The sequence below is a fragment of the Psammomys obesus genome, unplaced genomic scaffold (genome assembly GCF_907164565.1).
Source record: "Psammomys obesus unplaced genomic scaffold, mPsaObe1.curated_primary_1811, whole genome shotgun sequence".
Lineage (NCBI taxonomy): Eukaryota > Metazoa > Chordata > Mammalia > Rodentia > Muridae > Psammomys > Psammomys obesus.
This window is the reverse complement of record NW_026590435.1, coordinates 812481-836792: the sequence shown is the minus strand read 5'-3', so window position 1 is coordinate 836792 and position 24312 is coordinate 812481. Positions and strand designations below refer to the sequence as shown.

At 49.8% G+C, this 24312-nt stretch overlaps 3 protein-coding genes across 7 annotated transcripts; 1 reads left to right on the top strand and 2 right to left on the bottom strand.

The window, feature by feature from the left end:
- Positions 1-7271: 7271 nt before the first annotated feature.
- Positions 7272-14162, top strand: Trim28 (tripartite motif containing 28). Its single transcript, XM_055607344.1, has 17 exons — positions 7272-8220; positions 8502-8614; positions 8823-8955; positions 10912-11047; positions 11142-11258; positions 11330-11444; positions 11576-11722; positions 11822-11936; positions 12019-12125; positions 12221-12257; positions 12343-12388; positions 12477-12729; positions 12816-13135; positions 13216-13339; positions 13428-13514; positions 13595-13732; positions 13817-14162. The coding sequence occupies exons 1-17, from the start codon at positions 7884-7886 to the stop codon at positions 13988-13990; spliced, it is 2499 nt and encodes an 832-aa protein (XP_055463319.1). The 5' UTR covers positions 7272-7883; the 3' UTR covers positions 13991-14162.
- Positions 14163-14776: 614 nt separating this feature from the next.
- Chmp2a (charged multivesicular body protein 2A) lies at positions 14777-17382 on the bottom strand. Of its 5 annotated transcripts, none has more exons than XM_055607367.1 (6): positions 17298-17382; positions 16539-16752; positions 15383-15562; positions 15178-15308; positions 15041-15102; positions 14777-14965 (listed from the first exon to the last, which is right to left on the bottom strand). In XM_055607367.1, exons 2-6 carry the CDS (start codon positions 16704-16706, stop codon positions 14838-14840), a joined length of 669 nt encoding a protein of 222 aa, XP_055463342.1. In that variant the 5' UTR covers positions 16707-16752; positions 17298-17382; the 3' UTR covers positions 14777-14837. The 5 variants fall into 5 exon arrangements, with proteins under 5 accessions (XP_055463342.1, XP_055463344.1, XP_055463345.1 ...); XM_055607369.1 differs by having other exon boundaries at positions 17189-17303; XM_055607370.1 differs by having other exon boundaries at positions 17148-17298.
- A 482-nt stretch (positions 17383-17864) lies between these two features.
- Positions 17865-20604, bottom strand: Ube2m (ubiquitin conjugating enzyme E2 M). The gene is made up of 6 exons (XM_055607373.1): positions 20417-20604; positions 19354-19448; positions 19230-19268; positions 19035-19138; positions 18465-18528; positions 17865-18379 (listed from the first exon to the last, which is right to left on the bottom strand). Exons 1-6 carry the CDS (start codon positions 20523-20525, stop codon positions 18239-18241), a joined length of 552 nt encoding a protein of 183 aa, XP_055463348.1. The 5' UTR covers positions 20526-20604; the 3' UTR covers positions 17865-18238.
- Positions 20605-24312: the final 3708 nt, after the last annotated feature.

Here is a 24312-nt window from a genome sequence, read left to right as displayed (position 1 = left end):
GAGTGTCTGTGGAGAGATGAAAAGATTCTTTTTGGGATTTGGTTCTCTCTGCTATATATGGATTCTGGTACTCAACTCAGCTCATCAAGTTCAGCAGAAGATGCCTTTAACCACTTAGGCTTTTCTTTTAGACAGGAACTCAGGGCTGGGTGGTAGTGGCACATTCCTTTAATCTCAGCATTTGAGAGGTGAATCTTTGTGAATTGGAGGCTAGCCTGGTCTACAGAGTGAGTTCCAGGACAGCTAGGGCTACACACAAAGAACCCCATCTGGAAAAACAAAAACAACAAAAACAAAATAAAAAGACAAGGACCCAGGTATACAGACTGGCTTCAAACTTACAGAGATTCTCCTGCCTCTCTCTTTCTGGTGCTAGAATTAAAGATGTGCTCAACCACATCAAATTTGTTCTGCTTTTTGCTTTTTGATCACTTTTTTAAAACATTTTTTTTTAAATTTTTGAGAGTTCTATCTGCATGTACACCTGCATGCCAGAAGAAGTCACCAGATCTCATTATAAATGGTTGTGAGCGACCCAACGGTTGCGGGGAATTGAACTCAGGACCTTCGGAAGAGCAGACAGTGTCTCTGAGCCACCTCTCCAGCCCTTGTTCTGCTTTTTGAAATGTGATTTTATGTAGCCCAAGCTGGCCTTCTGCTGACTATGATAGGGGAGACTAGCTTTGAACCTGATCGTTCTTCCTTCTCCCCACCCCCCAATAGGCTAAGATTACAGATGCATTGCACCATACTTGCTTGCGTTTTCTAGTTCTTTGTTTTAGACTGGGTCTATTTAGACTGGCTGTTCTATAACTTTTTCTTTAGACTAGGCTGGTCTTGAATTCACAGAGATATGCCTCGGGTTCAAGATGTGTGCTATTCAGGACACACTTTCAGTATTTTTCAGTGAATTTATATTCACTACATTGCAGTCATTACCACAGTCTGGCTTTAGAACTTCTAGCTGGAACTCCTTTGTGTAGTTTGTGTCCACCCGCAGCTCCCAAGCCACTGATCTGACAGCAGGCTACAGAGACTTATGGCCTCCGTGAAGACTGATGGAGGATGGTAGATCCTGACTTATGTAGAACATGCACCGTTTTGTTACCTGGCTCCTCATAGTACCTATCTGCCTCTCTCCTTGCCTGCCATATCTCTATAGGTCCAAAGGACAAAAAATCATATATACCTGAAGACTTACTGAAAAGCAGTGTGATGGCCCATGCTGTTACCCCAGCACTTAGAAAAAGGAAGAAAAGCTGGGAATGGTGGTTCACACCTTTAATCCCAGCATTTAGGAGGCAGAGGTAGGTGGATCTATGAGTTCAAGCCCAGTCTGGTTTACAGAGTGAGTTTCAGAACAGCAGGACTACACAATCCTGTCTCGAAAAACCAAAACCAAGACCAAAACCAAACCAACAAACAAAACCAAGTGCAAGTAGGAAGATCAGAAATTGAAAATCACCCTCAGCTAAACAGAACGTTCCAGGCCATCCTAGGATATATGGAACCCAATCTCAAAAACAAACAGATGGGCTGGAGACATGGCTCAGTTGTTAAGAGCATGGCTCCTCTTTTAAAAGACAAGAGTTCAGTTCCCAGCACTGACATGGCAGCTCACTGTAACTCCAGTTCCAGACCTTCTGACACTCTCACACAGACATACATGCAGGCAAATCAGCAATGTACATAAAATAAAAATGAACTATATATTTATTAAAAAACAAACAGGGGAGCCAAGTGGTAGTCCATGCCTTTGATCCTAGCACTCAGGAAGTAGAGGCCTGTTCTACAAAGAGAGTCCAGAACACCCAAGGCTACAGAGAAACCCCATCTCGAAAAACAAAACAAAACAAGGGCTGTCAAGCTCAGCAGTTAAGAGTACTGACTGCTCTTCCAGAGGACCAGGGTTCAATTCCCAGTACTCACATGCAGTTCACAGCTCTCTGTAACTCCTGTTCCAGGGATCCATGATGCCCTCATACATGCAATACCAATATACATTAAAACAAACAATCAAACAAATAGCCTGGTGAGATGGCTCAGTAGGTAGGCTCAGTAGGTAGGTCCAATAGGCTAGCCTGATTACCTGAGTTTGATCCCCAGGACTTGCAAGTTGTCTTCTGACCTACACACAGTACCTACACACACAAGATAAATACATAAATGTCAACTTAAAACTCGCTGAGCTTCAGGCTATGTGCTCTTGGCTTATAGGCCCTCAACAGATGTTGGCTAAAACCCATCACATCCAATCTGTGCCCTAATGTAGGCAGGTGCTGGCCTGATCTTCCTCCTATCAGGTATCCCCAGGCACTGACACTACACACCCCTAGGTGTCTCCTTGAGTAAACTAAGCAAAGCAGATAATTGTTTGTTGCTCAGAGATTTCACTGCAATTTATTGAAAGAGGCTGTTTTTTTTTTTTTTTTTTTTTTTTTACATTTTAGCATCTAATGATCAGGCAGTGTTCTGTAAGCAAGCTGCAGTGCCATGTGTCCCTGAGATTCTGTTCCCTCTGGGAGGGCAAAATTGATGCCAAGTTCTCTGAGTTTGAGTACAAGGTAACAAGTCTCATGTGATGACAGAAAGATATATTTTTTTTCTGGCTAAGTCATTTCTTTCTACCTTTCTTCCTTTCCTTCCTTTCCTTCCTTCCTTCCTTCCTTCCTTCCTTCCTTCCTTCCTTCCTTCCTTCCTTCCTTCTTTCTCTCTCTCTTGTTTAGTACTAGGCATCAATTGAGCTTACCTCAGCCCCAGCACTCTATTTGCTTTACCTTTTCTCCCTAGGGTCTCACTCTAACCAGGCTGGCCTGGAAATTCATCTGCAGTTTAGACTGACTTGAACTTGGGAGCTATCCTCCTACCTCATTCTCCCGCTGCCCCAAGTGCTAGCATTACAGATATGTTTTTTTGTTTGTTTGTTTTTAGATAAGGTTCGTCTCCAATTGAGGATGAACTTAAATTGCTGATCCTCCAGCCTCAATGTCCCAAGTTTCTTGGGAGGTAATATCTCACTATGTAGCTCAGAATTGTCTGAAATGCAATGTGTAGCTCAAGGTTCTTCTCCCTTAGTCTCCTGAGTGCTGGGATTACAGGTGTGTGTGCCCATGTCCAGCAGTGGGCATAGAACCCTAGGCCTTGTCCTGCTAGACAGACACTCTATTCCAAATCTAGCCTTCTCTCTAGTTTTTGTTCTTTCTTTCCTTCTTCTTATTCTTTTTTTTCCCTTGGCTGTCCTGGCCTTGCTTCCTTCCTGAGTACTGGGATTAAAGATATGCACCACCACACCTGGCACTCTAGTTTCCTAATTTAGTGAGTGGATAGAAATTATGGATTCATTGTGTCAGTTGGTGAATTGAATGGCTGTGCAGACTAGTTTTCATGTCAACTTTATACAGGCTTCAGTAATTTGGGAAGAGAGACCCTCAGTTAAGGAGCTGCCTCCATCACACTGGCCTGTAGAAAAGCATTGTTTTATTCTTGAGACAGGATCTCTTTATTATGTAGCCCTGGCTATCCTGGAAAATAGTGTGTAGACTCTGCTGGCCTTGACCTCACAGAGATCTGTCTGCCTCTGCTTGGTAAGTGTTGGAATTAAAGGTGAGCAATGTGCTGGCCAGCCTGTGGGGTGGTTTAAAAATTAGTGATTGGCTGGAGAGATGGCTCAGAGGTTAAGAGCACTGCTTGCTCTTCCAGAGGTCCTGAGTTCAATTCCCAGTAACTATATCATGGTTCACAAAACTGTATAATGAGATCTGGTGCCCTCTTCTGGCGTTCAGGTATACATGTGGGCAGAATATTGTATACTTAATACACTAAATACATCTTAATAAAAAAATTAGTGATTGATGTGGGAGAGAGCAGGTGGGTGGTACTGTTACTGGGCAGGTGGTCACAGGGTATTTGAAAAAGCAAGTTGATCCAGATGTGGTGTCTCACACCTTTAATCCCTGAATGAAGGAGCTAGAGGCAGGCGGATCTCTATGAGTTCAAGGCCAGCCTGATCTACAAAGCAGGTCCAGGGCAGCCAGGACTACAAGAGACACCCTGGCTCGAAAAACAAAAACAAAAAAGAGGGAGGGGCAGGCATATCTCTTAGTTGGAAACTAGCCTGGTCTACAAAGCAAGTCCAGGACAGTCAGGGCTACACATGGAAACTCTATCTCAAAAAACAAAAACAAAACCACCAAAAAAAAAAAATAAATAAATAAAATAAAATAAAATAAAATAAACAAACAAAACAAGGAAAGAAAGGCAGGGCATGGTGGGGCAGACTGGGGCACACCTTTAATGCCAGCACTCTGAGGACAGCCTGGTCTAAGAAGAGTCCTGGACAGCTAAGGCTACACAGAAAAACCCTGTCTCAAAAAAAAAAAAAAAAAAAAAAAAAAAAAAAAAAAAAAAGTTGAACAAGTCATGGGGAGCCAGTATGCAGCACTCTTCCATGGCCTCTGCATTAGTTCCTGGCTTGAGTTTCCTGGCACGACTTCTCTGGCTGATGGAGAACAAGCTGTAAAATGAAATAAACATTTTTCTTCCTAAGTTAATTTTGTTGTGGTGTTTTGTCACAGCAATAGAATGCCTAACTAAGATAGTGGGCAAGTCTCTTTTTGTGGGTGCATTTTAAAGACACATTTATTTATTAGCAGGGATGTTGATATATATATATATATATATGTGTGTGTGTGTGCATATATACATATATATGTATATAGATCAGTGTTCACATGGAGGTCAGAGGACAACTTTATGGAGCTATTTTCTTTCCTTCTGCTTTTTGAGTGGTCTCCAATGAGGCTGAGCCATCTCTACAGTCCAGTTTCTATGGATTCTTTTTCTTTCCTTCTTTTCTTCCTTCCTTTTTTTTTTTTTTTTTTTTTTCAGACAGGATTTCTCTGTGTAGCTCTGGGTGTCCTGGAACTCTCTCTGTAGATCAGGCTGGCCTTGAATTTAGACGTCCACCTGCCTCAGGCTCCCAAGTGCTGGGATTAAAGGCAAGTATCACCACTGCCCTGCTAATTTTTAACCTTTAAACTATCTTTCCACCACAAGATATCCAAATCTTTTTTACTGGGGACAGTGGGCCTCTGGGAGTGGACTGGAGGCCCTACTGTACATTTTTGTTCTGTCTTGAGGGGTTCTCTATCCTGCAGTTCTGGCTGTTTTTAAACTTGGCTATGTAGACCAGATTGACCTTGAACTCACAGGGACATCTGCCTTTGCCTCCTAAGTGCTGGGACTCTGCCAACACACCTGTTTTGATGTTTATTTATTCATTAATTTTTTAGATTTAAAAAAATTTGTTTCATGTGTATGGGTGTTTTGCCTATCTACATGTGTGCTTGGTCAGAGGAGGACATCATATATCCTGGAACTATGGAGTTACAGATGATTGTTTGCCACCATGTGGATGCTGGGATCAACCTTGCTCTCTGCAAGAGCAACTAGTGCTCTTAAACTCTTAAGCCTCTCTCCAACCCCGTCCCAGGTGTAAATTAGCAATGTTTATTTTTGTTTTTGTTTTGTTTGTTGTGGCAGACTGTGTACCCCAACCTGACGGTACTATGTCTGCCTCTGCAGTGCTGTGCACCTGCCATTGCAGTGTCTGTCCTGCCTGGGGTGGGGTGTCTTAGCACCTGTTTCTACCTACCTCCATCTTCCCTCTTTGGAGACAGTGTCTGGATAGTTACTTCAGTACTTTCTACCAATATCTCTTTAAGTTGTGACCGGCGTGGTGATGCAAGCCTTTAATCCCAGCACTCAGGAGGCAGAGGCACATGGATCTCTGAGTTGGCCAGCTGGGTCTACAGAGTGAATTCCAGGACAGCCAAGGGCTGTTACACAAAGAAACCCTGTCTTGAAGAACAAACAAACAAACCAAAAGCAACAAAAAATAAACTGAATTTGCTTTGTGTGTGTGTGTAGTGAATGAACACATGAGTGGGCACATGTGAGCCTCAGAGGGAGCATGAAGTCAGGACAACCTGAGGGAGCTGGTTCTTTCCTTCCAGTTTTTGGGTCTTGATGTGGTCAGGTTTTGGTGGCAAGCGCCTCTGCTCATGAGCCTTCTCGTTGGCCTCCGCCGCTCTCTCTCACCCACTGTCCTGGTTCTGGTGCAGTGAGGGGATGCAACCTGGGGCTCCAGACAAGTAAGGCAAGCAAGCGTTCTGCCACTCATCCACACTCCCGGTCCCTGTTAGGTATTTGCTTTGACCTTGTGTCTCAGGCACCCTAATGTCTGTTCCAGGGGTCTAGGTAGCCTTGGTTCACAGGCTACCTATATTGGTGACTTTGGGGACTAGCAATCGGTGGGGCCGTGAAAATATTCCGCAAATATTTCTACACGACGCCAGCACTTTCCCCGATGCGTGCTTTGCCAGCCTCCAGATTATACCCTCATTTTCAGAGGTAGGAAGTGAGAGTCCAAAGGCTGGGTCTGGTGGAGGCGTGGCCCGACGGAAGGGTGAGCACTGAGCTGTTGAGGAACAAAGACTGGGGCGGGGACAAAGCCCTGGGCCCCCGGCCTGATTGGGAACAAAGGCCACACCCGGAGCAGTGGCGGGACACTACTGGCCTCCCTGCTGCCACGTGGGGAACACCTGGTCCCGAGCGAAAGTGGTAGCCTTCTGCTGTAGAGAACCCTGGAGCTGCCTGCGGGCAACCCACTATAGCCCAGACTCAGACAGGAGACCGACAGTTCCCAGAGCACTGCAAAGCTCGGCACCGGAGTGAAATGGGAAAGGAGTACAGGTTGCCTTCTCCATACTGATCCTGCTTCTGAGATGAAACTCCTACCCGCCCTTAATCCTTAGATCAGATTTTTCATCCTAGATCCTGATCCTCTCCTCAGAATCTCTCTCTAAGTCGTTTCTCCCTCAGATAAGATTCAGCACTCAGATCCAACTTTTATTCCTCCGCGTTAAATGTTCAGCCTACCTTCCAAAGGAAAAAAAAAGCCATCAAAATCAGTATAGCAGATGACTAACACAAGAAGGGGCTTTCTAAGAACTGGGTAGAGTTTTATAGAATGGCTTCTGAGTACCTTTCTGTGACCTCCGGTTCGATTTGGACAATTTTCTGCTTCCCCAGTTTAACAAAAAGTTTGGATTAAGACCGCCTCCGCGTTCCGGCGGGAACTTCCTTCCTGCTAAAGACCCCTCACCCCCTCCACCTGGGCTCAGTCTCATTGCTCCACCGTGGCCCTGCCCACTCCGCATTGTCCCGCCCCTCCTCCCTGGCTGTAGGAAAGGCTGTAGCTGCAGACGTCGCCACGCCTGCTGAGGAGGTGGGGCTCGAGGTGCGGCTCCGCACCACCCGTGGCTGGAGCTCTCTGTGGGTCAGCCTCGGCGCACCGTGCGGCGAGCCTGGGGGACTTCACGCACGTATTCTGCCGGTGGATTCCGCACTCGCGGTATTGCCACGCAGACCCCGAAGGGTCGGCCGAGAGTGGAAGGAAGGGCATTGGCGCGTGCGTAATCTGCGTGGGCCCCGCCCCCGAGCTGCGGTGCCCAGCGCGCGTGCGCGGCGGCGTCGGCGCCAGATATTTCTGTCCCGCCTCCAGGCCGCGGCTCTTTCTGCGAGCGGCGCGCGGTCGGGAGGTTGTTAGCAAGTCTTGCGGCGCGAGTCTCAGCAGCAAAGGAGAAGGCCGCGCTGGTGGTGCCGTCGTCTGCAGAGAGGCCGGTAGCCAAGCGGCTTGGCCGCATCTAGGCGGCGCCTGGGGCGCGGCGGGCGTCGGCCCAGGAGACGCGTGGCGGCGCTCGGCCTCTCGGCAGCGGCGGCTGCCCGGCCGTTGGCGGCGAGCGCACTTGTGCGCCTGCGCAGCAGACTCAGCGCCCCTCCTCCCCTGGGTGGCCCCCCCCATCTGCCCCGGCAGCGTGTGAATGGCGGCCTCGGCGGCGGCTTCGGCGGCGGCTGCCTCGGTAGCCTCAGCGGCCTCTGGCAGCCCAGGGTCGGGCGACGGCCCGACGGGCGGCGAGAAGCGCCCCGCCGCCCCTTCAGCCTCGGCGGCCTCGGCATCCGCGTCGTCCCCCGCGGGGGGTGGTGGCGAGGCGCAGGAGCTTCTGGAGCACTGCGGCGTGTGTCGCGAGCGCCTTCTGCCTGAGCGGGATCCGCGGCTGCTGCCCTGCCTACACTCTGCCTGTAGTGCCTGCCTGGGCCCCGCCGCGCCAGCCGCAGCGAATAATTCGGGGGATGGCGGCGCGGCGGCCGACGGCGCTAGTGAGTACTGGGTGGCCAGGTGCCCCTCCCCCTCCTCGCAGTCTGTGCTCGGGACTGCGCCTGTGCAAGAGTATGGGAGCCCCGGGTAGGGTTAGGCCTAGTGGTTTAAGAGGGGAACCGGTCCTTCGCCTCAGTGCAACTCGCGTTGCCTGGTCTGGACATCGAGATGCGGAGTCTGAGAGGAGATGGTGGGAAATAACGTCCTGGTCTGGTTCAGCGTTTGAGTGGGAGGCACAGCTTAGGTGAGCGTGCAGTATTTTCACTCATTTTTGTCCCGGTAGTGGTGGATTGTCCAGTATGCAAGCAGCAGTGCTACTCCAAAGACATCGTGGAGAATTATTTTATGCGTGATAGTGGCAGCAAGGCTTCTTCTGATTCCCAGGATGCTAACCAGGTGTGTGTTGTGGGTCATCTGGGGATCGAGGTGGGGCATGTCCTTTTCCAGAGCCTAATACCAGCACTAGTTGGTTCAGGATACGATCTGTCTCTGGGATGGCAGAACAGATTTCAATGCGATGTGAATTTTAGCTTGTATTTTCTGGGAAGTAGATGCGGATCTGCTGGTTAGTTCTGCCTGTTCTAACCCTGCCTTTCTTTCACAGTGCTGCACTAGCTGTGAAGATAATGCCCCAGCCACCAGCTACTGTGTGGAGTGCTCTGAGCCACTTTGTGAGACATGTGTGGAGGCCCACCAGCGGGTGAAGTACACCAAGGATCACACTGTGCGCTCCACAGGTATGTGGAAGATTTGGAGGCTGTTGGAGCTGCCCTTCTGTGTCTTCCCTTGGTTGCCCAGAATGCATGCTTCCTGCATGGGACTGAGTGGTTTTCAGAGAGCTAACGCACAACTCTAAAGTGCCTACCTTCAGGTCCACAAACTTTGGGGATCAAGGTGGGAATGGAAAGGCCACAGGTAGTGGTTTTGTAGGATTTCTTAAGTATGCCACCAATAGTATTCAGGATTGAACTGAGGTCATCTGGGAGCCTCTGGGCAGAGTGTGGTTTGGTGGACACCTTAGCATATGCAGCTGGTGGATGTGACTGAGCAGCGAGCCTTAAGCATCCTCTCTTCATTAAGGCTTATGGTCAGTTAAACATTTTTAGGATTTTATGATATGGAAGAGGTCTGGGTTTGGTCCAGATTCCTTTTAGAGGCAGCTTTTTGATGCAGTGGTGTATGGAGGCCTTCCCACCCCAGAGGACAGGTGGTAGTGGAAGGTAGTGCCTGAGAGGAGTCTTGAAGTCAGAGGGGTAGGAAGGGGATCTCCCAGTTCTATCTGCCTTGAACCAGTTACAGGACAGGTAAGGAGCAGCAGTGACTGGTGACATTAAGTAAGCCAAGGCCTGATTGGATTGTGCTCTCTTTCCATTGTACATAGTTTGGGCTTGGTTAGTACAGCCTGGATTGGATTAGCATTGGAGAGGAGACTGATTACTTTCAGATTTTGTGAGATGCTCTTATTGTAGCCCAGGCTGTCTTTAGGAAGTCATGTGGCCCCCCCCCCCCCCCCCATGTAAACCCTGGCTGGCCTGGCTCATTTTATGGAACCATGCAGGCCTCATACAGAAATCTGCCTGCTTCTGCCTCCTGAGTGCTGGGACTAAAATACACACTTGCTAGTTAGTATGCCTGCTCAGTCCTGCCTTTTGTTTTGATTTTTAAAGATGGTGTTTCATTTCCTAGAACCTTATAGAACTGGCTGGCCTTATGTCACATTTGCCTCCCTAGTGCTGGGGTTAAAGGCTTGTGCCCCATGCCCAGTTTTTGTTTTTTGAGGCAAGGTCTCTATATGATCCTGCCCTTTAATTCACTGTGTGGACCAAGCTGGTCTTCACATTTATGTCTACCTCTCAAGTGCTGGGATTAAAGTTATGCTGTACCAGAGGCCTCTTTCTGTTTTTGTTTTTTGTTTTTTTTTTTTTAATGGTTTTCCCAGACAGGGTTTCTCAGTGAAGCATTGGCTGTCCTTTGTAGACCAGGCTGGCCTAATCACAGCAATCCACCTGCCTCTGCCTTCTAAGCCCTGGGTTAAAGGTGTGTACCATCAAACCCTGTCAGAGATCTCTTTGTGGAGCCTAGCACATTATATAGTTCTGCCTGGCCTGTAACACTGTAAACCAGGTTGGTCTTAAATCCAGAACTGTCCACCTCAGGTCTCTTCACACCTCCCCCCCCAACACTCACCAGGAAATCTTACTATAGGGACAAGTCTGGCTTAGAATGCACTATGTGTAATTCAAGCTTGCCTTACAGTGTCTTGGGTGCTGATACTGTAATTAGGTTATTTTGTTTTGTTTTTTAATACAGGATTTCTCTGTGTAGCCCTGGCAGTCCTGGACTCAATGTTGTAGACCTATCTACCTTTGCTTTCCTGAGTGCTGGGATTAAAGGTGCTTGCCACCATCGCCTGGCCTTAGCTCTTTTTTTTTTTTTTTAAATAGGGAGTTCTGGAACTATCAGAACCTTGGTTATTTGGGGATGGTTTTTTGGCAGGCAGGAAGATAACCAGGAAATAAAGTGATTCTTCACAACGTTGTATTTATTCCTTATAAATGTTTGTGTGGTCATCTGGGATCAAGGCCTTCTCAGTAGATGGGTCAAGGTTATGGGACAAGCTGGAAATGGGGTCACATGGGTGTTGTCTGCTGCTTGGGTTTGAGATGGCTAAGAGCATGATTCCTGTTTCCCAGGGCCTGCTAAGACTCGAGATGGTGAACGAACAGTCTATTGTAATGTACACAAGCATGAACCCCTTGTGCTGTTTTGTGAGAGCTGTGACACTCTCACCTGCCGGGACTGCCAGCTCAACGCCCACAAGGACCATCAGTGAGTCTCAGGGCATAGTGGGTAGGTGGATGGGACTGTTTGCAAGTTTAAGTTTAGCGTGCAGGCTCACTTTTGTGTGTGTGTGTGGTCTCAGGTACCAGTTCTTGGAAGATGCAGTGAGAAACCAACGTAAACTCTTGGCTTCTTTGGTGAAACGTCTTGGGGACAAACATGCCACACTGCAAAAAAACACCAAGGAGGTTCGCAGCTCGTAAGTGCAGGTACCAGGGCTATTAGGGTTCCAGGGTAAGGTTTCCTGGCCTTACTTGTCTTGTCCATTAGGATCCGCCAGGTGTCTGATGTGCAGAAGCGTGTACAGGTTGACGTCAAGATGGCCATTCTGCAGATCATGAAGGAGCTAAATAAGCGGGGCCGGGTTCTGGTCAATGATGCTCAGGTAAACATTACACTATTGGAAAGGTGTTGGTCAACCTCTGCTGCTGGCAGCTGACATGACACCATCCAGGGTAGAGAAGGATCTTAGTACTCCCTACCTTCCTTGGTGACACTGTTTTCCTTGACCTGCAGAAGGTGACTGAGGGGCAGCAGGAGCGCCTGGAGCGCCAGCACTGGACCATGACCAAAATCCAGAAGCACCAGGAGCACATTTTGCGCTTTGCCTCTTGGGCTCTGGAGAGTGATAACAATACAGCCCTCTTGCTTTCTAAGAAACTGGTGTGTAGTGGTGGGCTTTTTTCAGCTGGGTGGCCCCTCAGCACCCTGGGACCTGTAAGTTGCTAAGTGTGCTCATATGCAACGTTTTTGCCCCATTAGATCTATTTCCAGCTGCATCGTGCCCTCAAAATGATTGTGGATCCTGTGGAGCCTCATGGTGAGATGAAGTTTCAGTGGGATCTCAATGCCTGGACCAAGAGTGCTGAGGCTTTTGGTAGGTTGTTTAGTTCTTTGCTTTTATTTGACCTGGGGAGCTTTCTAGGCAGTTTTGTACCAAATGAGGATTCTCTTTTCAGGCAAGATTGTGGCTGAGCGTCCTGGTACAAACTCCACAGGTCCTGGGCCCATGGCTCCTCCAAGAGCTCCAGGGCCCCTAAGCAAGCAAGGTCCTGGCAGCAGTCAGGTGATCTGGGGAGAGGAACTGGGGAAAGGGAAGGAGGGCATTAGGGTCTCATGGGTTATTTGCCCCACTGATAACACATTCTGTTCCGTCTCTAGCCCATGGAAGTACAGGAGGGCTATGGCTTTGGGTCAGGTGAGTAGTTTGCCTAGGGAATTGGAAGGACTTGGTGAGTACCCTGTATCTGTCTATGCTGCCAACTCTTTTGTCTTCTGAGCAGATGATCCGTACCCAAGTGCAGAGCCACATGTGTCAGGCATGAAGCGGTAAGTGTGATAGCCTGTTGGAGTAGCAGTGGGTACAGTATTGGTGTGGTAGGGATGCATGGGAGCTCATGACAAGGTCCGCTAACAGGTCCCGCTCTGGTGAGGGGGAGGTAAGTGGCCTCATGAGAAAGGTGCCACGTGTGAGCCTTGAACGCCTGGATCTGGATCTCACTGCCGATAGCCAGCCACCAGTCTTCAAGGTCTTTCCTGGAAGCACCACTGAGGACTACAATCTGATTGTTATTGAGCGTGGTGCTGCCGCTGCAGCTGCTGGTCAGGCTGGGACTGTGCCACCAGGAGCCCCTGGTGTTCCACCGCTGCCTGGCATGGCCATTGTCAAGGTGAGCCTGACTTAATTACATACAGGATGATTGAGTGAAACTTGTCACCCCAGATTTGGATACTAACACTCAAAACTCTCTTACAGGAAGAAGAGACAGAAGCTGCTATTGGAGCCCCTCCTGTTGCCACTGAGGGTCCTGAGACCAAGCCTGTGTTGATGGCTCTGGCTGAAGGCCCTGGTGCAGAGGGACCTCGTCTGGCTTCACCTAGTGGCAGTACCAGTTCAGGCCTGGAGGTGGTGGCTCCTGAGGGTACCTCAGCCCCAGTAGTTGGGCCAGGTATTTTGGATGACAGTGCCACTATCTGCCGTGTCTGCCAGAAGTCAGGTGACCTGGTCATGTGCAACCAGTGCGAGTTCTGCTTCCACCCAGATTGCCACCTCCCAGCCCTGCAGGATGTTCCAGGGTATGTGTGAGTCTGGGCAAGATCAGATAGATTGTGGAGGGCTAGTTGTCATGTTTTACATTTCCTACTCTTCACCCTAGGGAGGAATGGAGCTGCTCACTCTGCCATGTGCTCCCTGACCTAAAGGAGGAAGATGGAAGCCTTAGCTTGGATGGAACAGATAGCACCGGTGTGGTAGCTAAGCTCTCGCCAGCCAGCCAGCGGGTGAGGGCTGAATGCACAGGTGTTGGGTGGCCCCAGTGCCTTAAACCCTTCTCCATGCTACAATTCTGCCATCTCTTGTACTGTCTAGAAATGTGAGCGTGTCCTGCTGGCCCTGTTCTGCCATGAACCCTGCCGCCCCTTGCACCAGCTGGCTACTGACTCTACATTTTCCATGGTGAGTCCCAGAACAGAGGAGAGGTTGGAGGGCCTAGAGGTGGTAAATGCCCTCCTAAAAAATGCTTTGTTTCCCTGTAGGAGCAGCCTGGTGGTACCCTAGACCTTACCCTGATTCGTGCTCGCCTCCAAGAGAAGCTGTCACCCCCTTATAGTTCCCCCCAGGAGTTTGCCCAAGATGTGGGCCGCATGTTTAAACAGTTCAACAAACTGACGGAGGTGAGCCCACAGAAGGAAGTAGGGAGGGTGGCAGGGGGAAGAAAAGCCAGGATCCACTCACTGGTGTACTTCTAATTGGCCCAGGACAAGGCGGATGTGCAGTCCATCATCGGTCTGCAGCGCTTCTTTGAGACGCGCATGAACGATGCCTTTGGTGACACCAAGTTTTCTGCTGTGCTGGTAGAACCGCCACCGCTAAACCTTCCCAGTGCTGGCCTAAGTTCTCAGGAGCTGTCTGGCCCTGGTGATGGCCCCTGAAGCTGGGGCTCTTGTAGACAGCACAGTCCAGCCCTGGTCTCTGTCCTCACCCCATACCCATTCCTCCTTCTGGTGGCCTGACTCCTGCTCTTGCTGGCCCCTTCCCTCAGTCCCTCCTCACAAAATGGTTTTTACTTCTGTGGATTTAATAAAAACTTCACTGAGTCGCTCATGCCTCACCTGTTTGGGGACTGTATTTCTGAGGCCTAATATTTACTGTTTCACAAGCAAACTTCCACAGGGGACTTAACCTCTTTGGCAGGGTGGAAGATTTGAAACTTGGATTGAAGCCTCTTGTATTGTACCATGTGCCTCCCAGTGGCCAGACAGCAAATCTGGACCTGAAGCTACTCACGAGCTTGCAATCAGAGTAGGTTGTGTGCTGAGATTTCCAAGGTTTTTGTACATTTTCAGATGGGTCTGGCTGTCCTGTAATTTTTTAAAACCAGGTTGGACTGCCTCTTTGAGTACTGGGACTAACCAAAGTTTTATATTTGTTACAATGATGATTTAACTAATTGCCAACTGAGTCTTACTTTGACCAGAAATTGGGCACCACCTTAAATCACAGGACACCTCATTGAGTGTGGTAGATGTAGGTCTGCATTGCCTGGATGGCCTAAGTACTCACATACCAATTGGTAGCCCTGGGGCCCACGCATAATTGGTTCTCAAAGCTCTTTGTGGTAAGCAGTATCAGCTTTGCCTTTGGGTCCCCATTACCACAATTCACAAGCTTAGGAAATTCATCAGTTACATGGGGGAGAATCTCACAGTCTTGGGAAATTTGTGTCCAAGTTTCTTTATTACAGAGGGGACAGGGTGAAGAGTCCAGGAGGGGAGTTGTTCAGTCCCTGCGAAGGTTCTTGAGCCTCTCTTCCAGGTCTGCATCTGCATCAGCTAGGGCTGAGGCTGCGGCCTCTGCTTTCTTTCCACCAGCAGCCACACTGAGTGAGCCACCGGTGGAGGGAAGGTCTGCAGAGAGAGTTGATGGTCAAAGGGCTGTGGCTGGGCTTTGGGTAGGGAAATAGATGGGTTTGGAACACTCACTTGACAGCTCATCTGTGAGGCTCAGTCCGAGCTCATCCAGCACCTGGGACACAACAGCATCACTAGGAAAGAAGAACTCATGAAGGCTGTAGATGGGTAAGGGACCTGGTAAATTCTCCCTGCCTTATTTCCCATACCTCTCCTCTTCATCTTCCTCATCACCCATTGCATCATCAATGGCATCATTCATCATTTCTTCCTTCATGTCCATGATCTCTGCTTGCCGTTCAAACTCCATCATGATCTTCTGAATCTGGGGTAATTTAAGCTGGAAGAAGGGGGAGGGTGAATGAACTGCTGGAAGGTCAACTGGAATAGGAAGGTGGATTGGGAGGAACAAACCTGTCTGTTCATGGTGCCCATAGCCTTAGTAACGCCCTTCATGGCTTGTGCCATTGAGTTGTTGGATTTTAGAGTCTGTATCTTGAGGGACACAGCCTGGATGTTGGCACGCATCAACACAAACTTGCGCACATATCGCCGGGTACGCACCAGGTCTTTTGCCATGATCCGAACAGCATCCTACACAGTGGACAAGAGAATAAAGGAGGAACCTTTGAGGTTATGCTTTATTCCTGCTGTGGTATTCTCACGAAAGTTAAACCAAATGATCACTTCTCAAATCTCACCCTTCTCAGGGATATCACTCTGTAGCCTGCCTAATGCCGGAACTACAGGCATGGTCCCCTGCATCGTTTTCCCCCCACCCCTCAGCCCCCTTTGGTAAAATTTACTCTGTAGTGTAAAATTTAAACATTCATGAAAGCTAAACTCTTGCTTTAAACTATGTTGCTGACACTTTTCTTTCTAGTTTGCATGCAGTTCATGCTTCTTAACCTAGTGCTGAAGTGCAGGAAGGTACTAGGTGCAGTCCTTATCCCTCACTTCTTGGACATCCATGACTTTTCCCCCTCAGTCTTGACTCCTAGACTACGCCAATAATCTGCCTTGGGCCAGGGACATTGCTGTGTTGCCTAATACGCACAAAATTCTGGAGTCTAATCTCACTGAACAAAACACTCCAACTCTTCCATATGACCAAAACCTGTTTGCCTCATGCTATATCCAGAAATGTACAAGCCTATCCGAGGTCCAGCTTCTATGTTGCTGGCATACCACAAGAAATACCAACTGTCTTTTTTTTTTTTTTTTTTTTTCATCAACTTTTAGAGACAAGGTTTACTTGCGTAGTCCTGGCTGTACTGAACTTGTAGACCTTGTAGATCAGGCAGGCCTCGAACGCACAGGAATCCTGCCTCTGCCTCCCAGTGTGTGCTGTCTCACTGGCCTTTTTGACAAGGCTTCTTAACTCTTGCCTGTTCATCCCAACTCACTGCAGCCTAGAATTCCGAGTGTCTGGTCCAAGTCCACTCCTCAGTGCTCTTGTTCTCTCAGTTTGCTGTTGCCTGCACAATGGCCAGCTTTTCTGTAGGCTTACTCATGTACTGTGAAGGGGTCCTCCCTGACACCCCAAACTGAGAAACAACTTGGCACTTACCATCTGGCCTTGCTTTGCCATCTTTTTGATGTCTGCAATAATTTTCTTTTCCTGGGTTTCTAGCTTCTGCCGCTCCCTGTCCAGCTCCCTCATGGCTCGGTTCAGAGCCCTCTGATTTTGTCGAAGCAGTTCCTCTGGAGTCTTCCGGCGCCCAAACAACAGGTCCATGATCCTGGGACTCCACAAGCAGGCCTGGGACAGACTTTAGACCTAGCTGTAGCGTGCAGGGCCCAAGACAGCAAAAGACAGAAACAGGGTCATGTAAATAGATAGGGTCCGAAAACAAGAGTAGTCAAAAAGGATTAGCCGGCCAAAACCAGTAATACACTTTCCTGACTCAGGCACACACTCTACTGGAAACTGCTTTGCTTTCAAAGGCAAAGACTTAAGGGTGTGGTTCTGGATTATTTCAGGGACCCAGACCTGAGTAGGCAAGCCAACCCAAGAGAGTACTGAGGAGAGGTTAGTAACGGCCCACCAACACGGGAGGATAGGATGGAGGAAGTTCTGAAACGTAACAGGGTGGAAGGTGGGCCCTAAAGTGGGGCAATGGATCTGAATGCCGAGGGAACCTGGCTTGCCGGGATAGAAGTGGCACTCTATACACACACGACGTGACAGAAACACCGAGGGCAGGCAGAGGTGGAGACCTCGATGAGAGAAGGGTCAGGCGGACTACGCGGCATCCGAGGACCCAACCGAGAAGCCCTCCTACGCTGCCGCCCAAACGAGACCTGGAGCTTTGCGGGAACCACTCACCGGAGTAGAGAGAACGACGAGCTTCCGCTTCCGGGTCACGCCCCTTTCTTTCCGAAGCCTGGAGACTCAACCAACGACAACCCCTCTGCTGCCTCCGCCGTTTCCGGCTAAACGGCCTGACGTCACTAACCCACCCTCTCCCGGAATGCTGGGAAATGGCAGGACGCACGCGCACATCCAGCCACCAAGCGCATGCGCAAAACGTCCCACATCTCTGCGGAAACTTCAAGTCCCGCCCAACTAAGCCTCTGAGGCTCCTAGCAGGAGTACAGCACCACTGGCTATTCATTCTGTAAGGCCCAAACTCCACCCATCTTTGGGTGGCTCATCCATGTAATCTTAACAAGTGCCTGACAGGAACCAAATCGGCGGGCCCACACATGGCATAAAGGGGCAAGCCTGGAGAATGACTTATGTTCCCTTATGTTGGTGTAGGGGCTGCGAACTGAAATTAGCCGATTCTTCATTGCTTACTCCTCATCCCAAGGCCACACACTTATCTTCATCGTAGTCGCTGGTGGATTTCACTTCTCCCTCCCACCCCACAGAAGGAAGAGGCAGAGGCCATGCAGTAACATTCCCCTTTAATAGCCTGGTGGGACCTCCAGTGGTGGTGGGGTGGGTTGCTCGGGCCCAGAGACCCAAGCCCATTGTCCACTTACCCCACAGACAAAAGTGGGGGGTTGGACAGCACCCAGCAGGAGGGGGGTTGCTAAACAAGCCAATTCATTTCCCATTGCTGAGCAGGTCGGAGGAGGCAGTACCGACCATAATCATGTGGTGGTCAAGAAAAAAAAATAACTAGGGGCAGGTGACAGGAAGGAGAGGCAAGGCCTAGGCAGGGGCCAAGGCTATCCCCCACACCCTACCCGGGCCCCCAATAAATATTTGCAGGGGATGCCTGGGCTGGTAACCCTGGCAGGGATGGATAATTGCTAAACCTATTTAAGGCAGCGCTCGAAGTAGGTGGACCCGATGTAACCACCTCTCATGGAGCGCTGCACGTTTTGTTCAAACAGCCGCCGGTTGTTCTGCAGGACCTCAGCAGCTTCCTTGTTCAGTGGGTCCTCGGGGTTGGGCTCCTGTGGCCAGTACAAGTAGAAGTCAACAAGCAAGAGAGGCAGATGGCCATCAAACCCTCAGCCTCAAATGCTTATCCCTACTTACCAAGAAGAGATACTGCAGGCCATAAATTATGGAGTTTATCGTAAGGACTGGCTTCCAGTCCTCTCTGTGGATAGAGAGCATCAAAGTTATCAGGGGCTGCTGAGTGGGAGGCTGCTACAGAGTCCCCAGGTCAGGACTATATGATGTCCATTAACACTGTGGAGTGAGAAAGGGGGAAGAGCTGGGTGATGGTGGTGCATGCTTTTAACCACAGCACATGGGAAGCAGAGCAGGCGGATCTCTGAGTTTGAGGCTAGCCTGGTCTACAAAGTGAGTTCCAGGACAGCCAAGTCTACACAAGAAACCTTGTCTCAATCTCAAAAAAAAAAAAAAAAAAAAAAAGAAAAGAAAAGAAAAGAAAAGAAAAGGGGGCGGGCGCGGTATGGAAAAGGGCAGGCCATGGAAAAAGCCAAGATCAGGCTATTAGGAAAACAACTTGGAAATGAAGACAGAGAAACACAGACTGACCATAAACGGGAAGGAAGGACAGGGTGGGTATGCATCCACAAAAGGCCGAGAGGATGCCCGGAAGGCAGGCCCTCGACAGGAAACAGAAAGCAGTGCCCTCACCTGAGGATGTTGAGGCAGACGTTGCCCTCTAGGTCAATGTTGGGATGATAAACCATTGTCTCACACTTCACCTTGGGAGGGTCATGTGGGTAACCCTGTCCCACCTGGCTCCAGAAAAAGAGAAATGAGATGGGTAGGTGTTTGGTTGTGCCTCAGTCTTCTCCACAGAGTCACCTTTGCCCACTTGAGACTCACCTTAAAACTGAATACAAACTTGCCACTCTTGTAGAAGCCCTGAAGAGGAAAGGAAGAACATATTAAGATCCTATTCTTATCGGGCTACTCCTGGTCTGCTCCTATGAACTCTGCCATGTTTTACCTCATCAGGACAGATAACCAGCTTGAAGTTGAGAAGGTCGTCTGGGTCTGAGAAGCTGATGTCACACGTCTTGGGCAGGTTCAGCTCGTTAATGTCTAGGTTTGGGCAGCAGAGGGGAGGAGAGAAAGGTCTGGGCATATGCTAGCAGAGCCACAGAGGCCTTCTTTTGGCCCTGTAGAGCTCTGCTGTGTAGTGTGCTTCACACCAATAGCTCAGTCTGTTCTACATACTCACTTTTCAGTCTCTACATGGACTCTTCTGGATACACAGTATCCCACATACAAGCATCTTCATTTATAACTGCATGCCCCTCTCTTGGGAAAGGGCAAACTCTTACCTTCCTAAACCCCCTACCACAAGCTCCTACAACATAGTCACCAAGAACATCTACTCCTAAAATACTGGCTTCCAAGAGTCCCTAGGCATCCTAAATAAACCTGACTCTTTACTCGTCATCTCTACTCACTACTGTGGACATTACCTGTCCACCCCAATTCAAGGACCATGATCTCCAAACACTAAAATCATCCCTTCTCATCAACTATCTAGCCTCCATTGTCCTTCCTCTCTCCGGATTATTCCAAGCCCCAGTTCCCACCTGACCCTTGAGATTTCCAGCATGGTAGCTTAAATTGATCCTCATTCTTACTCTTTAATTCCTGTCACCTGACCTGGTCCCCTTACCAGTTCACTCCTTCATCTCAAACTCAAAACTGCTTTGCCTGACCCCCTAGACCTGAGTTCTGGGCTAAGACTCCCCAGTATAATACACTAAACCGTCTCCTAGTTTTCCCCGACTCACAACCTTCACGACCCATCACCCCAAAGCAAAGTTCCAGTCTGACTCTCAAAACTACTCCCTCCCCTAACAGATTCCGGGTCACTAACACTCCAGGACCTTAGTATCCCAACGCTTATACTCGGCCCTAATCTCTGACCCTCCCTAGTGACCGCACCCCCCGTCCCGCATCACAACCCTCGAACCCTGACCCCCGATACAAAACCTCAGCGGCCGCATTTTCACACCCCAGTCCCTGACCACGAACGCGGGGTCCCGACCTACCCTTCTGGATCCGGAGCTGCGCCGCCGACGCCTTCTTGCTGCTGCCCTTGGTGCCGCCGGCCGACTCCTCCTCCTTCTTCTGCTGCTTCAGCGAGAACAGCTTGATCATCCTGCCGCCGCCGCCGCCGCCGCAGCCGCCGCGGGGCCCGGGACCCCGGCCACCCGGCCCCCCGCCGCCGCCTGCGCCGCTTCCGCTCCTGGGACCCGCTACCGCGGCCTCCTCCGCTGCCACCGCCGCCCGCCCGGCCTGCCGCGCTGCTCCGCGCCCACCGCACGGCCCGCCTCGGCTCCCGTAGTCCGGTTCTGGCCTGGCTTAGCGCCTCGGATTTGTTCGGAGGCGCTCGGGAAGACTCGGCGATCCTCGGCCCCGCCCCTGCTACAGCCCCCGCGCCCTCCTCCCCTTCTTCCGCTTGGGTCTTGCGAGGCCCCGCTGCGGCTGCTGACGCCGGCCTTTACCCGTCCGCCGCTTTCCCGCTTATTTGCTTCCTCTGCTAGGAGGCTACGTTGAGGTGGAAGGAGGAGGCAGCAGCCGCACTTTCCGCGACCGGGTACCGGTGGAGGCTCAGCTTCCGCGGCAGGCGCGTCTTCGACGCAGAAGTCCACAACGACCTCGGGCGCCCTGCCGCTTCGGCACTTTCCGCCGCCTGCTCACTTCGGTTTTTCCTGTCCTGGCTGCGCTGTATTGCCTTCGGCGCTTTCCGCCGCCAGCCCACTTCGGTTCTTCCTGTCGGCTGTGCTCTACGCCTGCGCAACCATTGGAGCCCCCCTCCCCCAAGTTGCTCCTCGTTGCAGTTTGGGGTTCGGTCTTCTTCGGTTGAGCTCGGGTATTTCCGTTTGTGGAGGTAACTCTTCGGAGATCCAGCGGATACTTCCTGGGATGTAGAGTAGGAAGCTGCGCTTGCAACCATTTTTAAACGAGGCGGGTGGTGGCCGTTTTGGCTCTCGGTGGTTCCATCAGTATTGCGCTTATGCGGAGCACTGCGGGACCGGGCTAGAGTTGCTCTCTGAGGGCTCAGCAAAGGCAGAGTATGGATGTTATAAAGGACGTTGTCTAAGGGTGCAGAGACAAACTCGCTTAATCCCATCGCAAACCCAGATTTGGATTGATGTAAACTAACTTTAAAACTCGGGAGGCTAAACAACAACAACAACAAAACTCAGGAGGCTGATGTATCAGATTCCCTTGAGCCCGGGCATTCAGGGACATCCTAGCAACACATTGTTCTTTAAAATAGATATCTACTGTGCAACAGAGGGTGAGCACAGTTTTACAGTTCAAGATGGACGTGGCTATAGGGCTTATGGAAGCAGGACTGGTATTGTGCCTCTCCATGAACTCGTGTTGCGTCAGCTCGCATGCAGTCACAGTAGGGCGCTTGGGAGGTGGAAGGAAATAGCTCAGGATGGGCCAGTGACTTCTGGCTGTCATCTAGGAAACCAGCAAGCAGCCACAGTCGCTGTTAAGTGTGTCTGCTGCTTGTCTGGTCACAGCCTGAAAAACTTGGCCGAAATCCTCTCCTTTATAAAAGCTGTTCTTAAATAAATAAAGGCTCTTTGCCATCTGACAGAGCGCTGGTGCCACACAGCATGGCTCACGGTCCTGCATTTGGAACTTAGTACAGCCTTGCTGGCAGTGCCCTCATCATCCTGATCTTTTAAGGCTAGCCCACCCAATCTGAGACCCAGACAAATCACTCCAGAACTATCCAGTACTGTTTTCTCAGCTACTCTGCTCTATGCTTATTATTTTTGTATAGCTGCTGCTTTTGGGCTTTATCTTCTTCCAGACAGGATCCATTTCTATAGCCCAAACTCAGCATGTTGTCCAGGCTGATCTTGAGTTAATATTATTCCTGTTGCCTCAGTTTCCTGAGTACTGTGATTACAGGTATATCCCTCCATACCTGGCCCTTCCAAAGTCCCATAGCTGGGGGCTAGATGGGGCTGGGCTACTCTTTCTAGCCCTGCAGTTCTACTGGCAGTGTGGTAACCCTTGCCTTGCCTGTGTTCTTTTACTACCCCTAGGGTTCTAAATTCTGCTTATCTTGGTTCAGGATCTTTGGTGGTCTGTGAGGCAGGAGAGAACAACACTGAAAATTATGGGGACTGGAAAAAGGAATAGAGCCTCTGACCCTGAAGTCTGGTTGAAATTGCCCCCCACCTCCTGGGGAGAAACAAGAATGCCAGTGCAATTAATAGTTGCTTGAAGTCCTTTACAGTCTTTTTCAGCTGTAAACCTAGGAAAATTTCTAGGAATCTTACCAGAAATTCCATTTACAGGGAAAGAATGTGGTGTACTAAATGTATACAATTCCAGTAGCTTCTGGTTTTACCTTACTCGATTATTCCATCTAAGGCATCTCTGGAGCCACCCTCCAATCTTTTCAAAAGAGGAAAAAGGTTTCTTAGCAATGCTTCGAAATGTAACTTGAGGGCCACCAAAAAGGTATTACAGCTAATGCTAAGACAATTGAGGCTCTCCCTTAAGGATCCCATATCTTTAATAAAATCTCCAGCTTTTCTTCATGCTGAAATTCTTTTCTGCGTTGGAGGCATGAATCTTGGTTTGTCTTGAGTCTAGATCTCTATAAGATTAGGGGTATTCCATAGTCTGCTAAGGGTGGCCTCATGGAGCCATGTCTTTGTCCCACACTGTTGATGGAGGGAACAAGAGACTGTCATTGGGGCTGGAACCCCTCTCATTCTTTCACACAGGATTAGCCACTGCCTTGTTTTACCTTGTCTACTTAGCAAGATGTCAAGACAGTGTGGCAGGAACAGTAAAACTATACACACAGAAGCAGCTTGGACACACACACCTTAAAATGGTATTCCTGGAGACACCCAGGCCAGAGCCAGTCAGATGACACCTACCCAGAGAAAGACCTTAGCTGGGGTTTAGGGCCCATGCTGAGTCATGTTAAATGTGGCACCTTTGACAACTTGCACCCCAGTAACCCATGGGTGGGGGAAAAACTGTGTCAGAATCACAGCCAAGAAGATGAAAGGAAAGATGGTCATTGCAAAGGAGGCAATGTCATGGGGCACCAGGCCTGAAGTATCCAGGATCATGTAAACTGCTCTCAGCTGTATTTCTTGTGACTTCCTGCTGAATGCACTCCTGAAGATTCCCCAGTATGAGGGAGACCCATGTAGCACTATGTATAGTGCCATGGTGGAAGGAGCCTGTGGTTGGAATGAGAGGAACAATTTCCAGAGGATAGAGCAATTGGTCCTGGGCCTGAATTGGGGTCCCACTCATTTTGTTTTGTTAGCTGCACACTCATGGTGACAGGGAGATCTTGAACTGGCTAAATACCTAGTTTAAACTTCCTACTCTGGTATGTATCATGGCCACCTCATGTTCATTCCCTGGTACTCCATCCTTCCTCTGTTAGGAAGAAAGTTTTGCCTCCTGATGACTGTTTCATGGTTTGGGGGTGGATTGCTGTTAGGATGAAAGTGACTGGACAGCGGATTTGGGCACAAATGATGTCATGGGAACTGATAGTGTTGGCTCAGAGCAAGATGGAGAGCTTGAGAGGTAGGCAATTCCTTTTGAGGCTTGAATGCTCTTCATGTCCTCCCAAGCTCTGGAATGTGGTGGGAGTGCCAGGGAAGACACTGATCCTATCTCCAAACAAAGGCTTAGATATTACTTAAGTTCTTGCCTCTGGGCTCCAGACCTGGGTATCACCATAGGGCAGAGACTGCACTGAGGCTTCTAATCCTGCTGCTCTGAGAAACAAGGTGCTTCAGGGGCTGGGAAGGGTGGCCTTCCTCCAGGGGACAGCAGTCTTCACCTGTCAGCTGAGGCTCTTCTAGTAGTAGTCTATACATCACCCCAGAGCCCAGTGCCCTGAAGAGAAGGCCCTGAAAGGCCTTTCCTCAGGATT

Coding starts and splice junctions, on each gene's coding strand:
- Trim28 (XM_055607344.1), top strand. CDS start 7,884: ATGGCGGCCTCGGCGGCGGCTTCGGCGGCGGCTGCCTCGGTAGCCTCA. Junction 11,048..11,141: donor AACGCCCACAAGGACCATCA/GTGAGTCTCAGG, acceptor GTGTGGTCTCAG/GTACCAGTTCTTGGAAGATG. Junction 13,340..13,427: donor TCTCGCCAGCCAGCCAGCGG/GTGAGGGCTGAA, acceptor TGTACTGTCTAG/AAATGTGAGCGTGTCCTGCT.
- Chmp2a (XM_055607367.1), bottom strand. CDS start 16,706: ATGGACCTGTTGTTTGGGCGCCGGAAGACTCCAGAGGAACTGCTTCGA. Junction 15,563..16,538: donor TGGCAAAGCAAGGCCAGATG/GTAAGTGCCAAG, acceptor TCCACTGTGTAG/GATGCTGTTCGGATCATGGC. Junction 15,103..15,177: donor GAGGAAGATGAAGAGGAGAG/GTATGGGAAATA, acceptor CTTCTTTCCTAG/TGATGCTGTTGTGTCCCAGG.
- Ube2m (XM_055607373.1), bottom strand. CDS start 20,525: ATGATCAAGCTGTTCTCGCTGAAGCAGCAGAAGAAGGAGGAGGAGTCG. Junction 19,139..19,229: donor AGTTTGTATTCAGTTTTAAG/GTGAGTCTCAAG, acceptor TTCTGGAGCCAG/GTGGGACAGGGTTACCCACA. Junction 18,380..18,464: donor GCCTGCAGTATCTCTTCTTG/GTAAGTAGGGAT, acceptor TACTGGCCACAG/GAGCCCAACCCCGAGGACCC.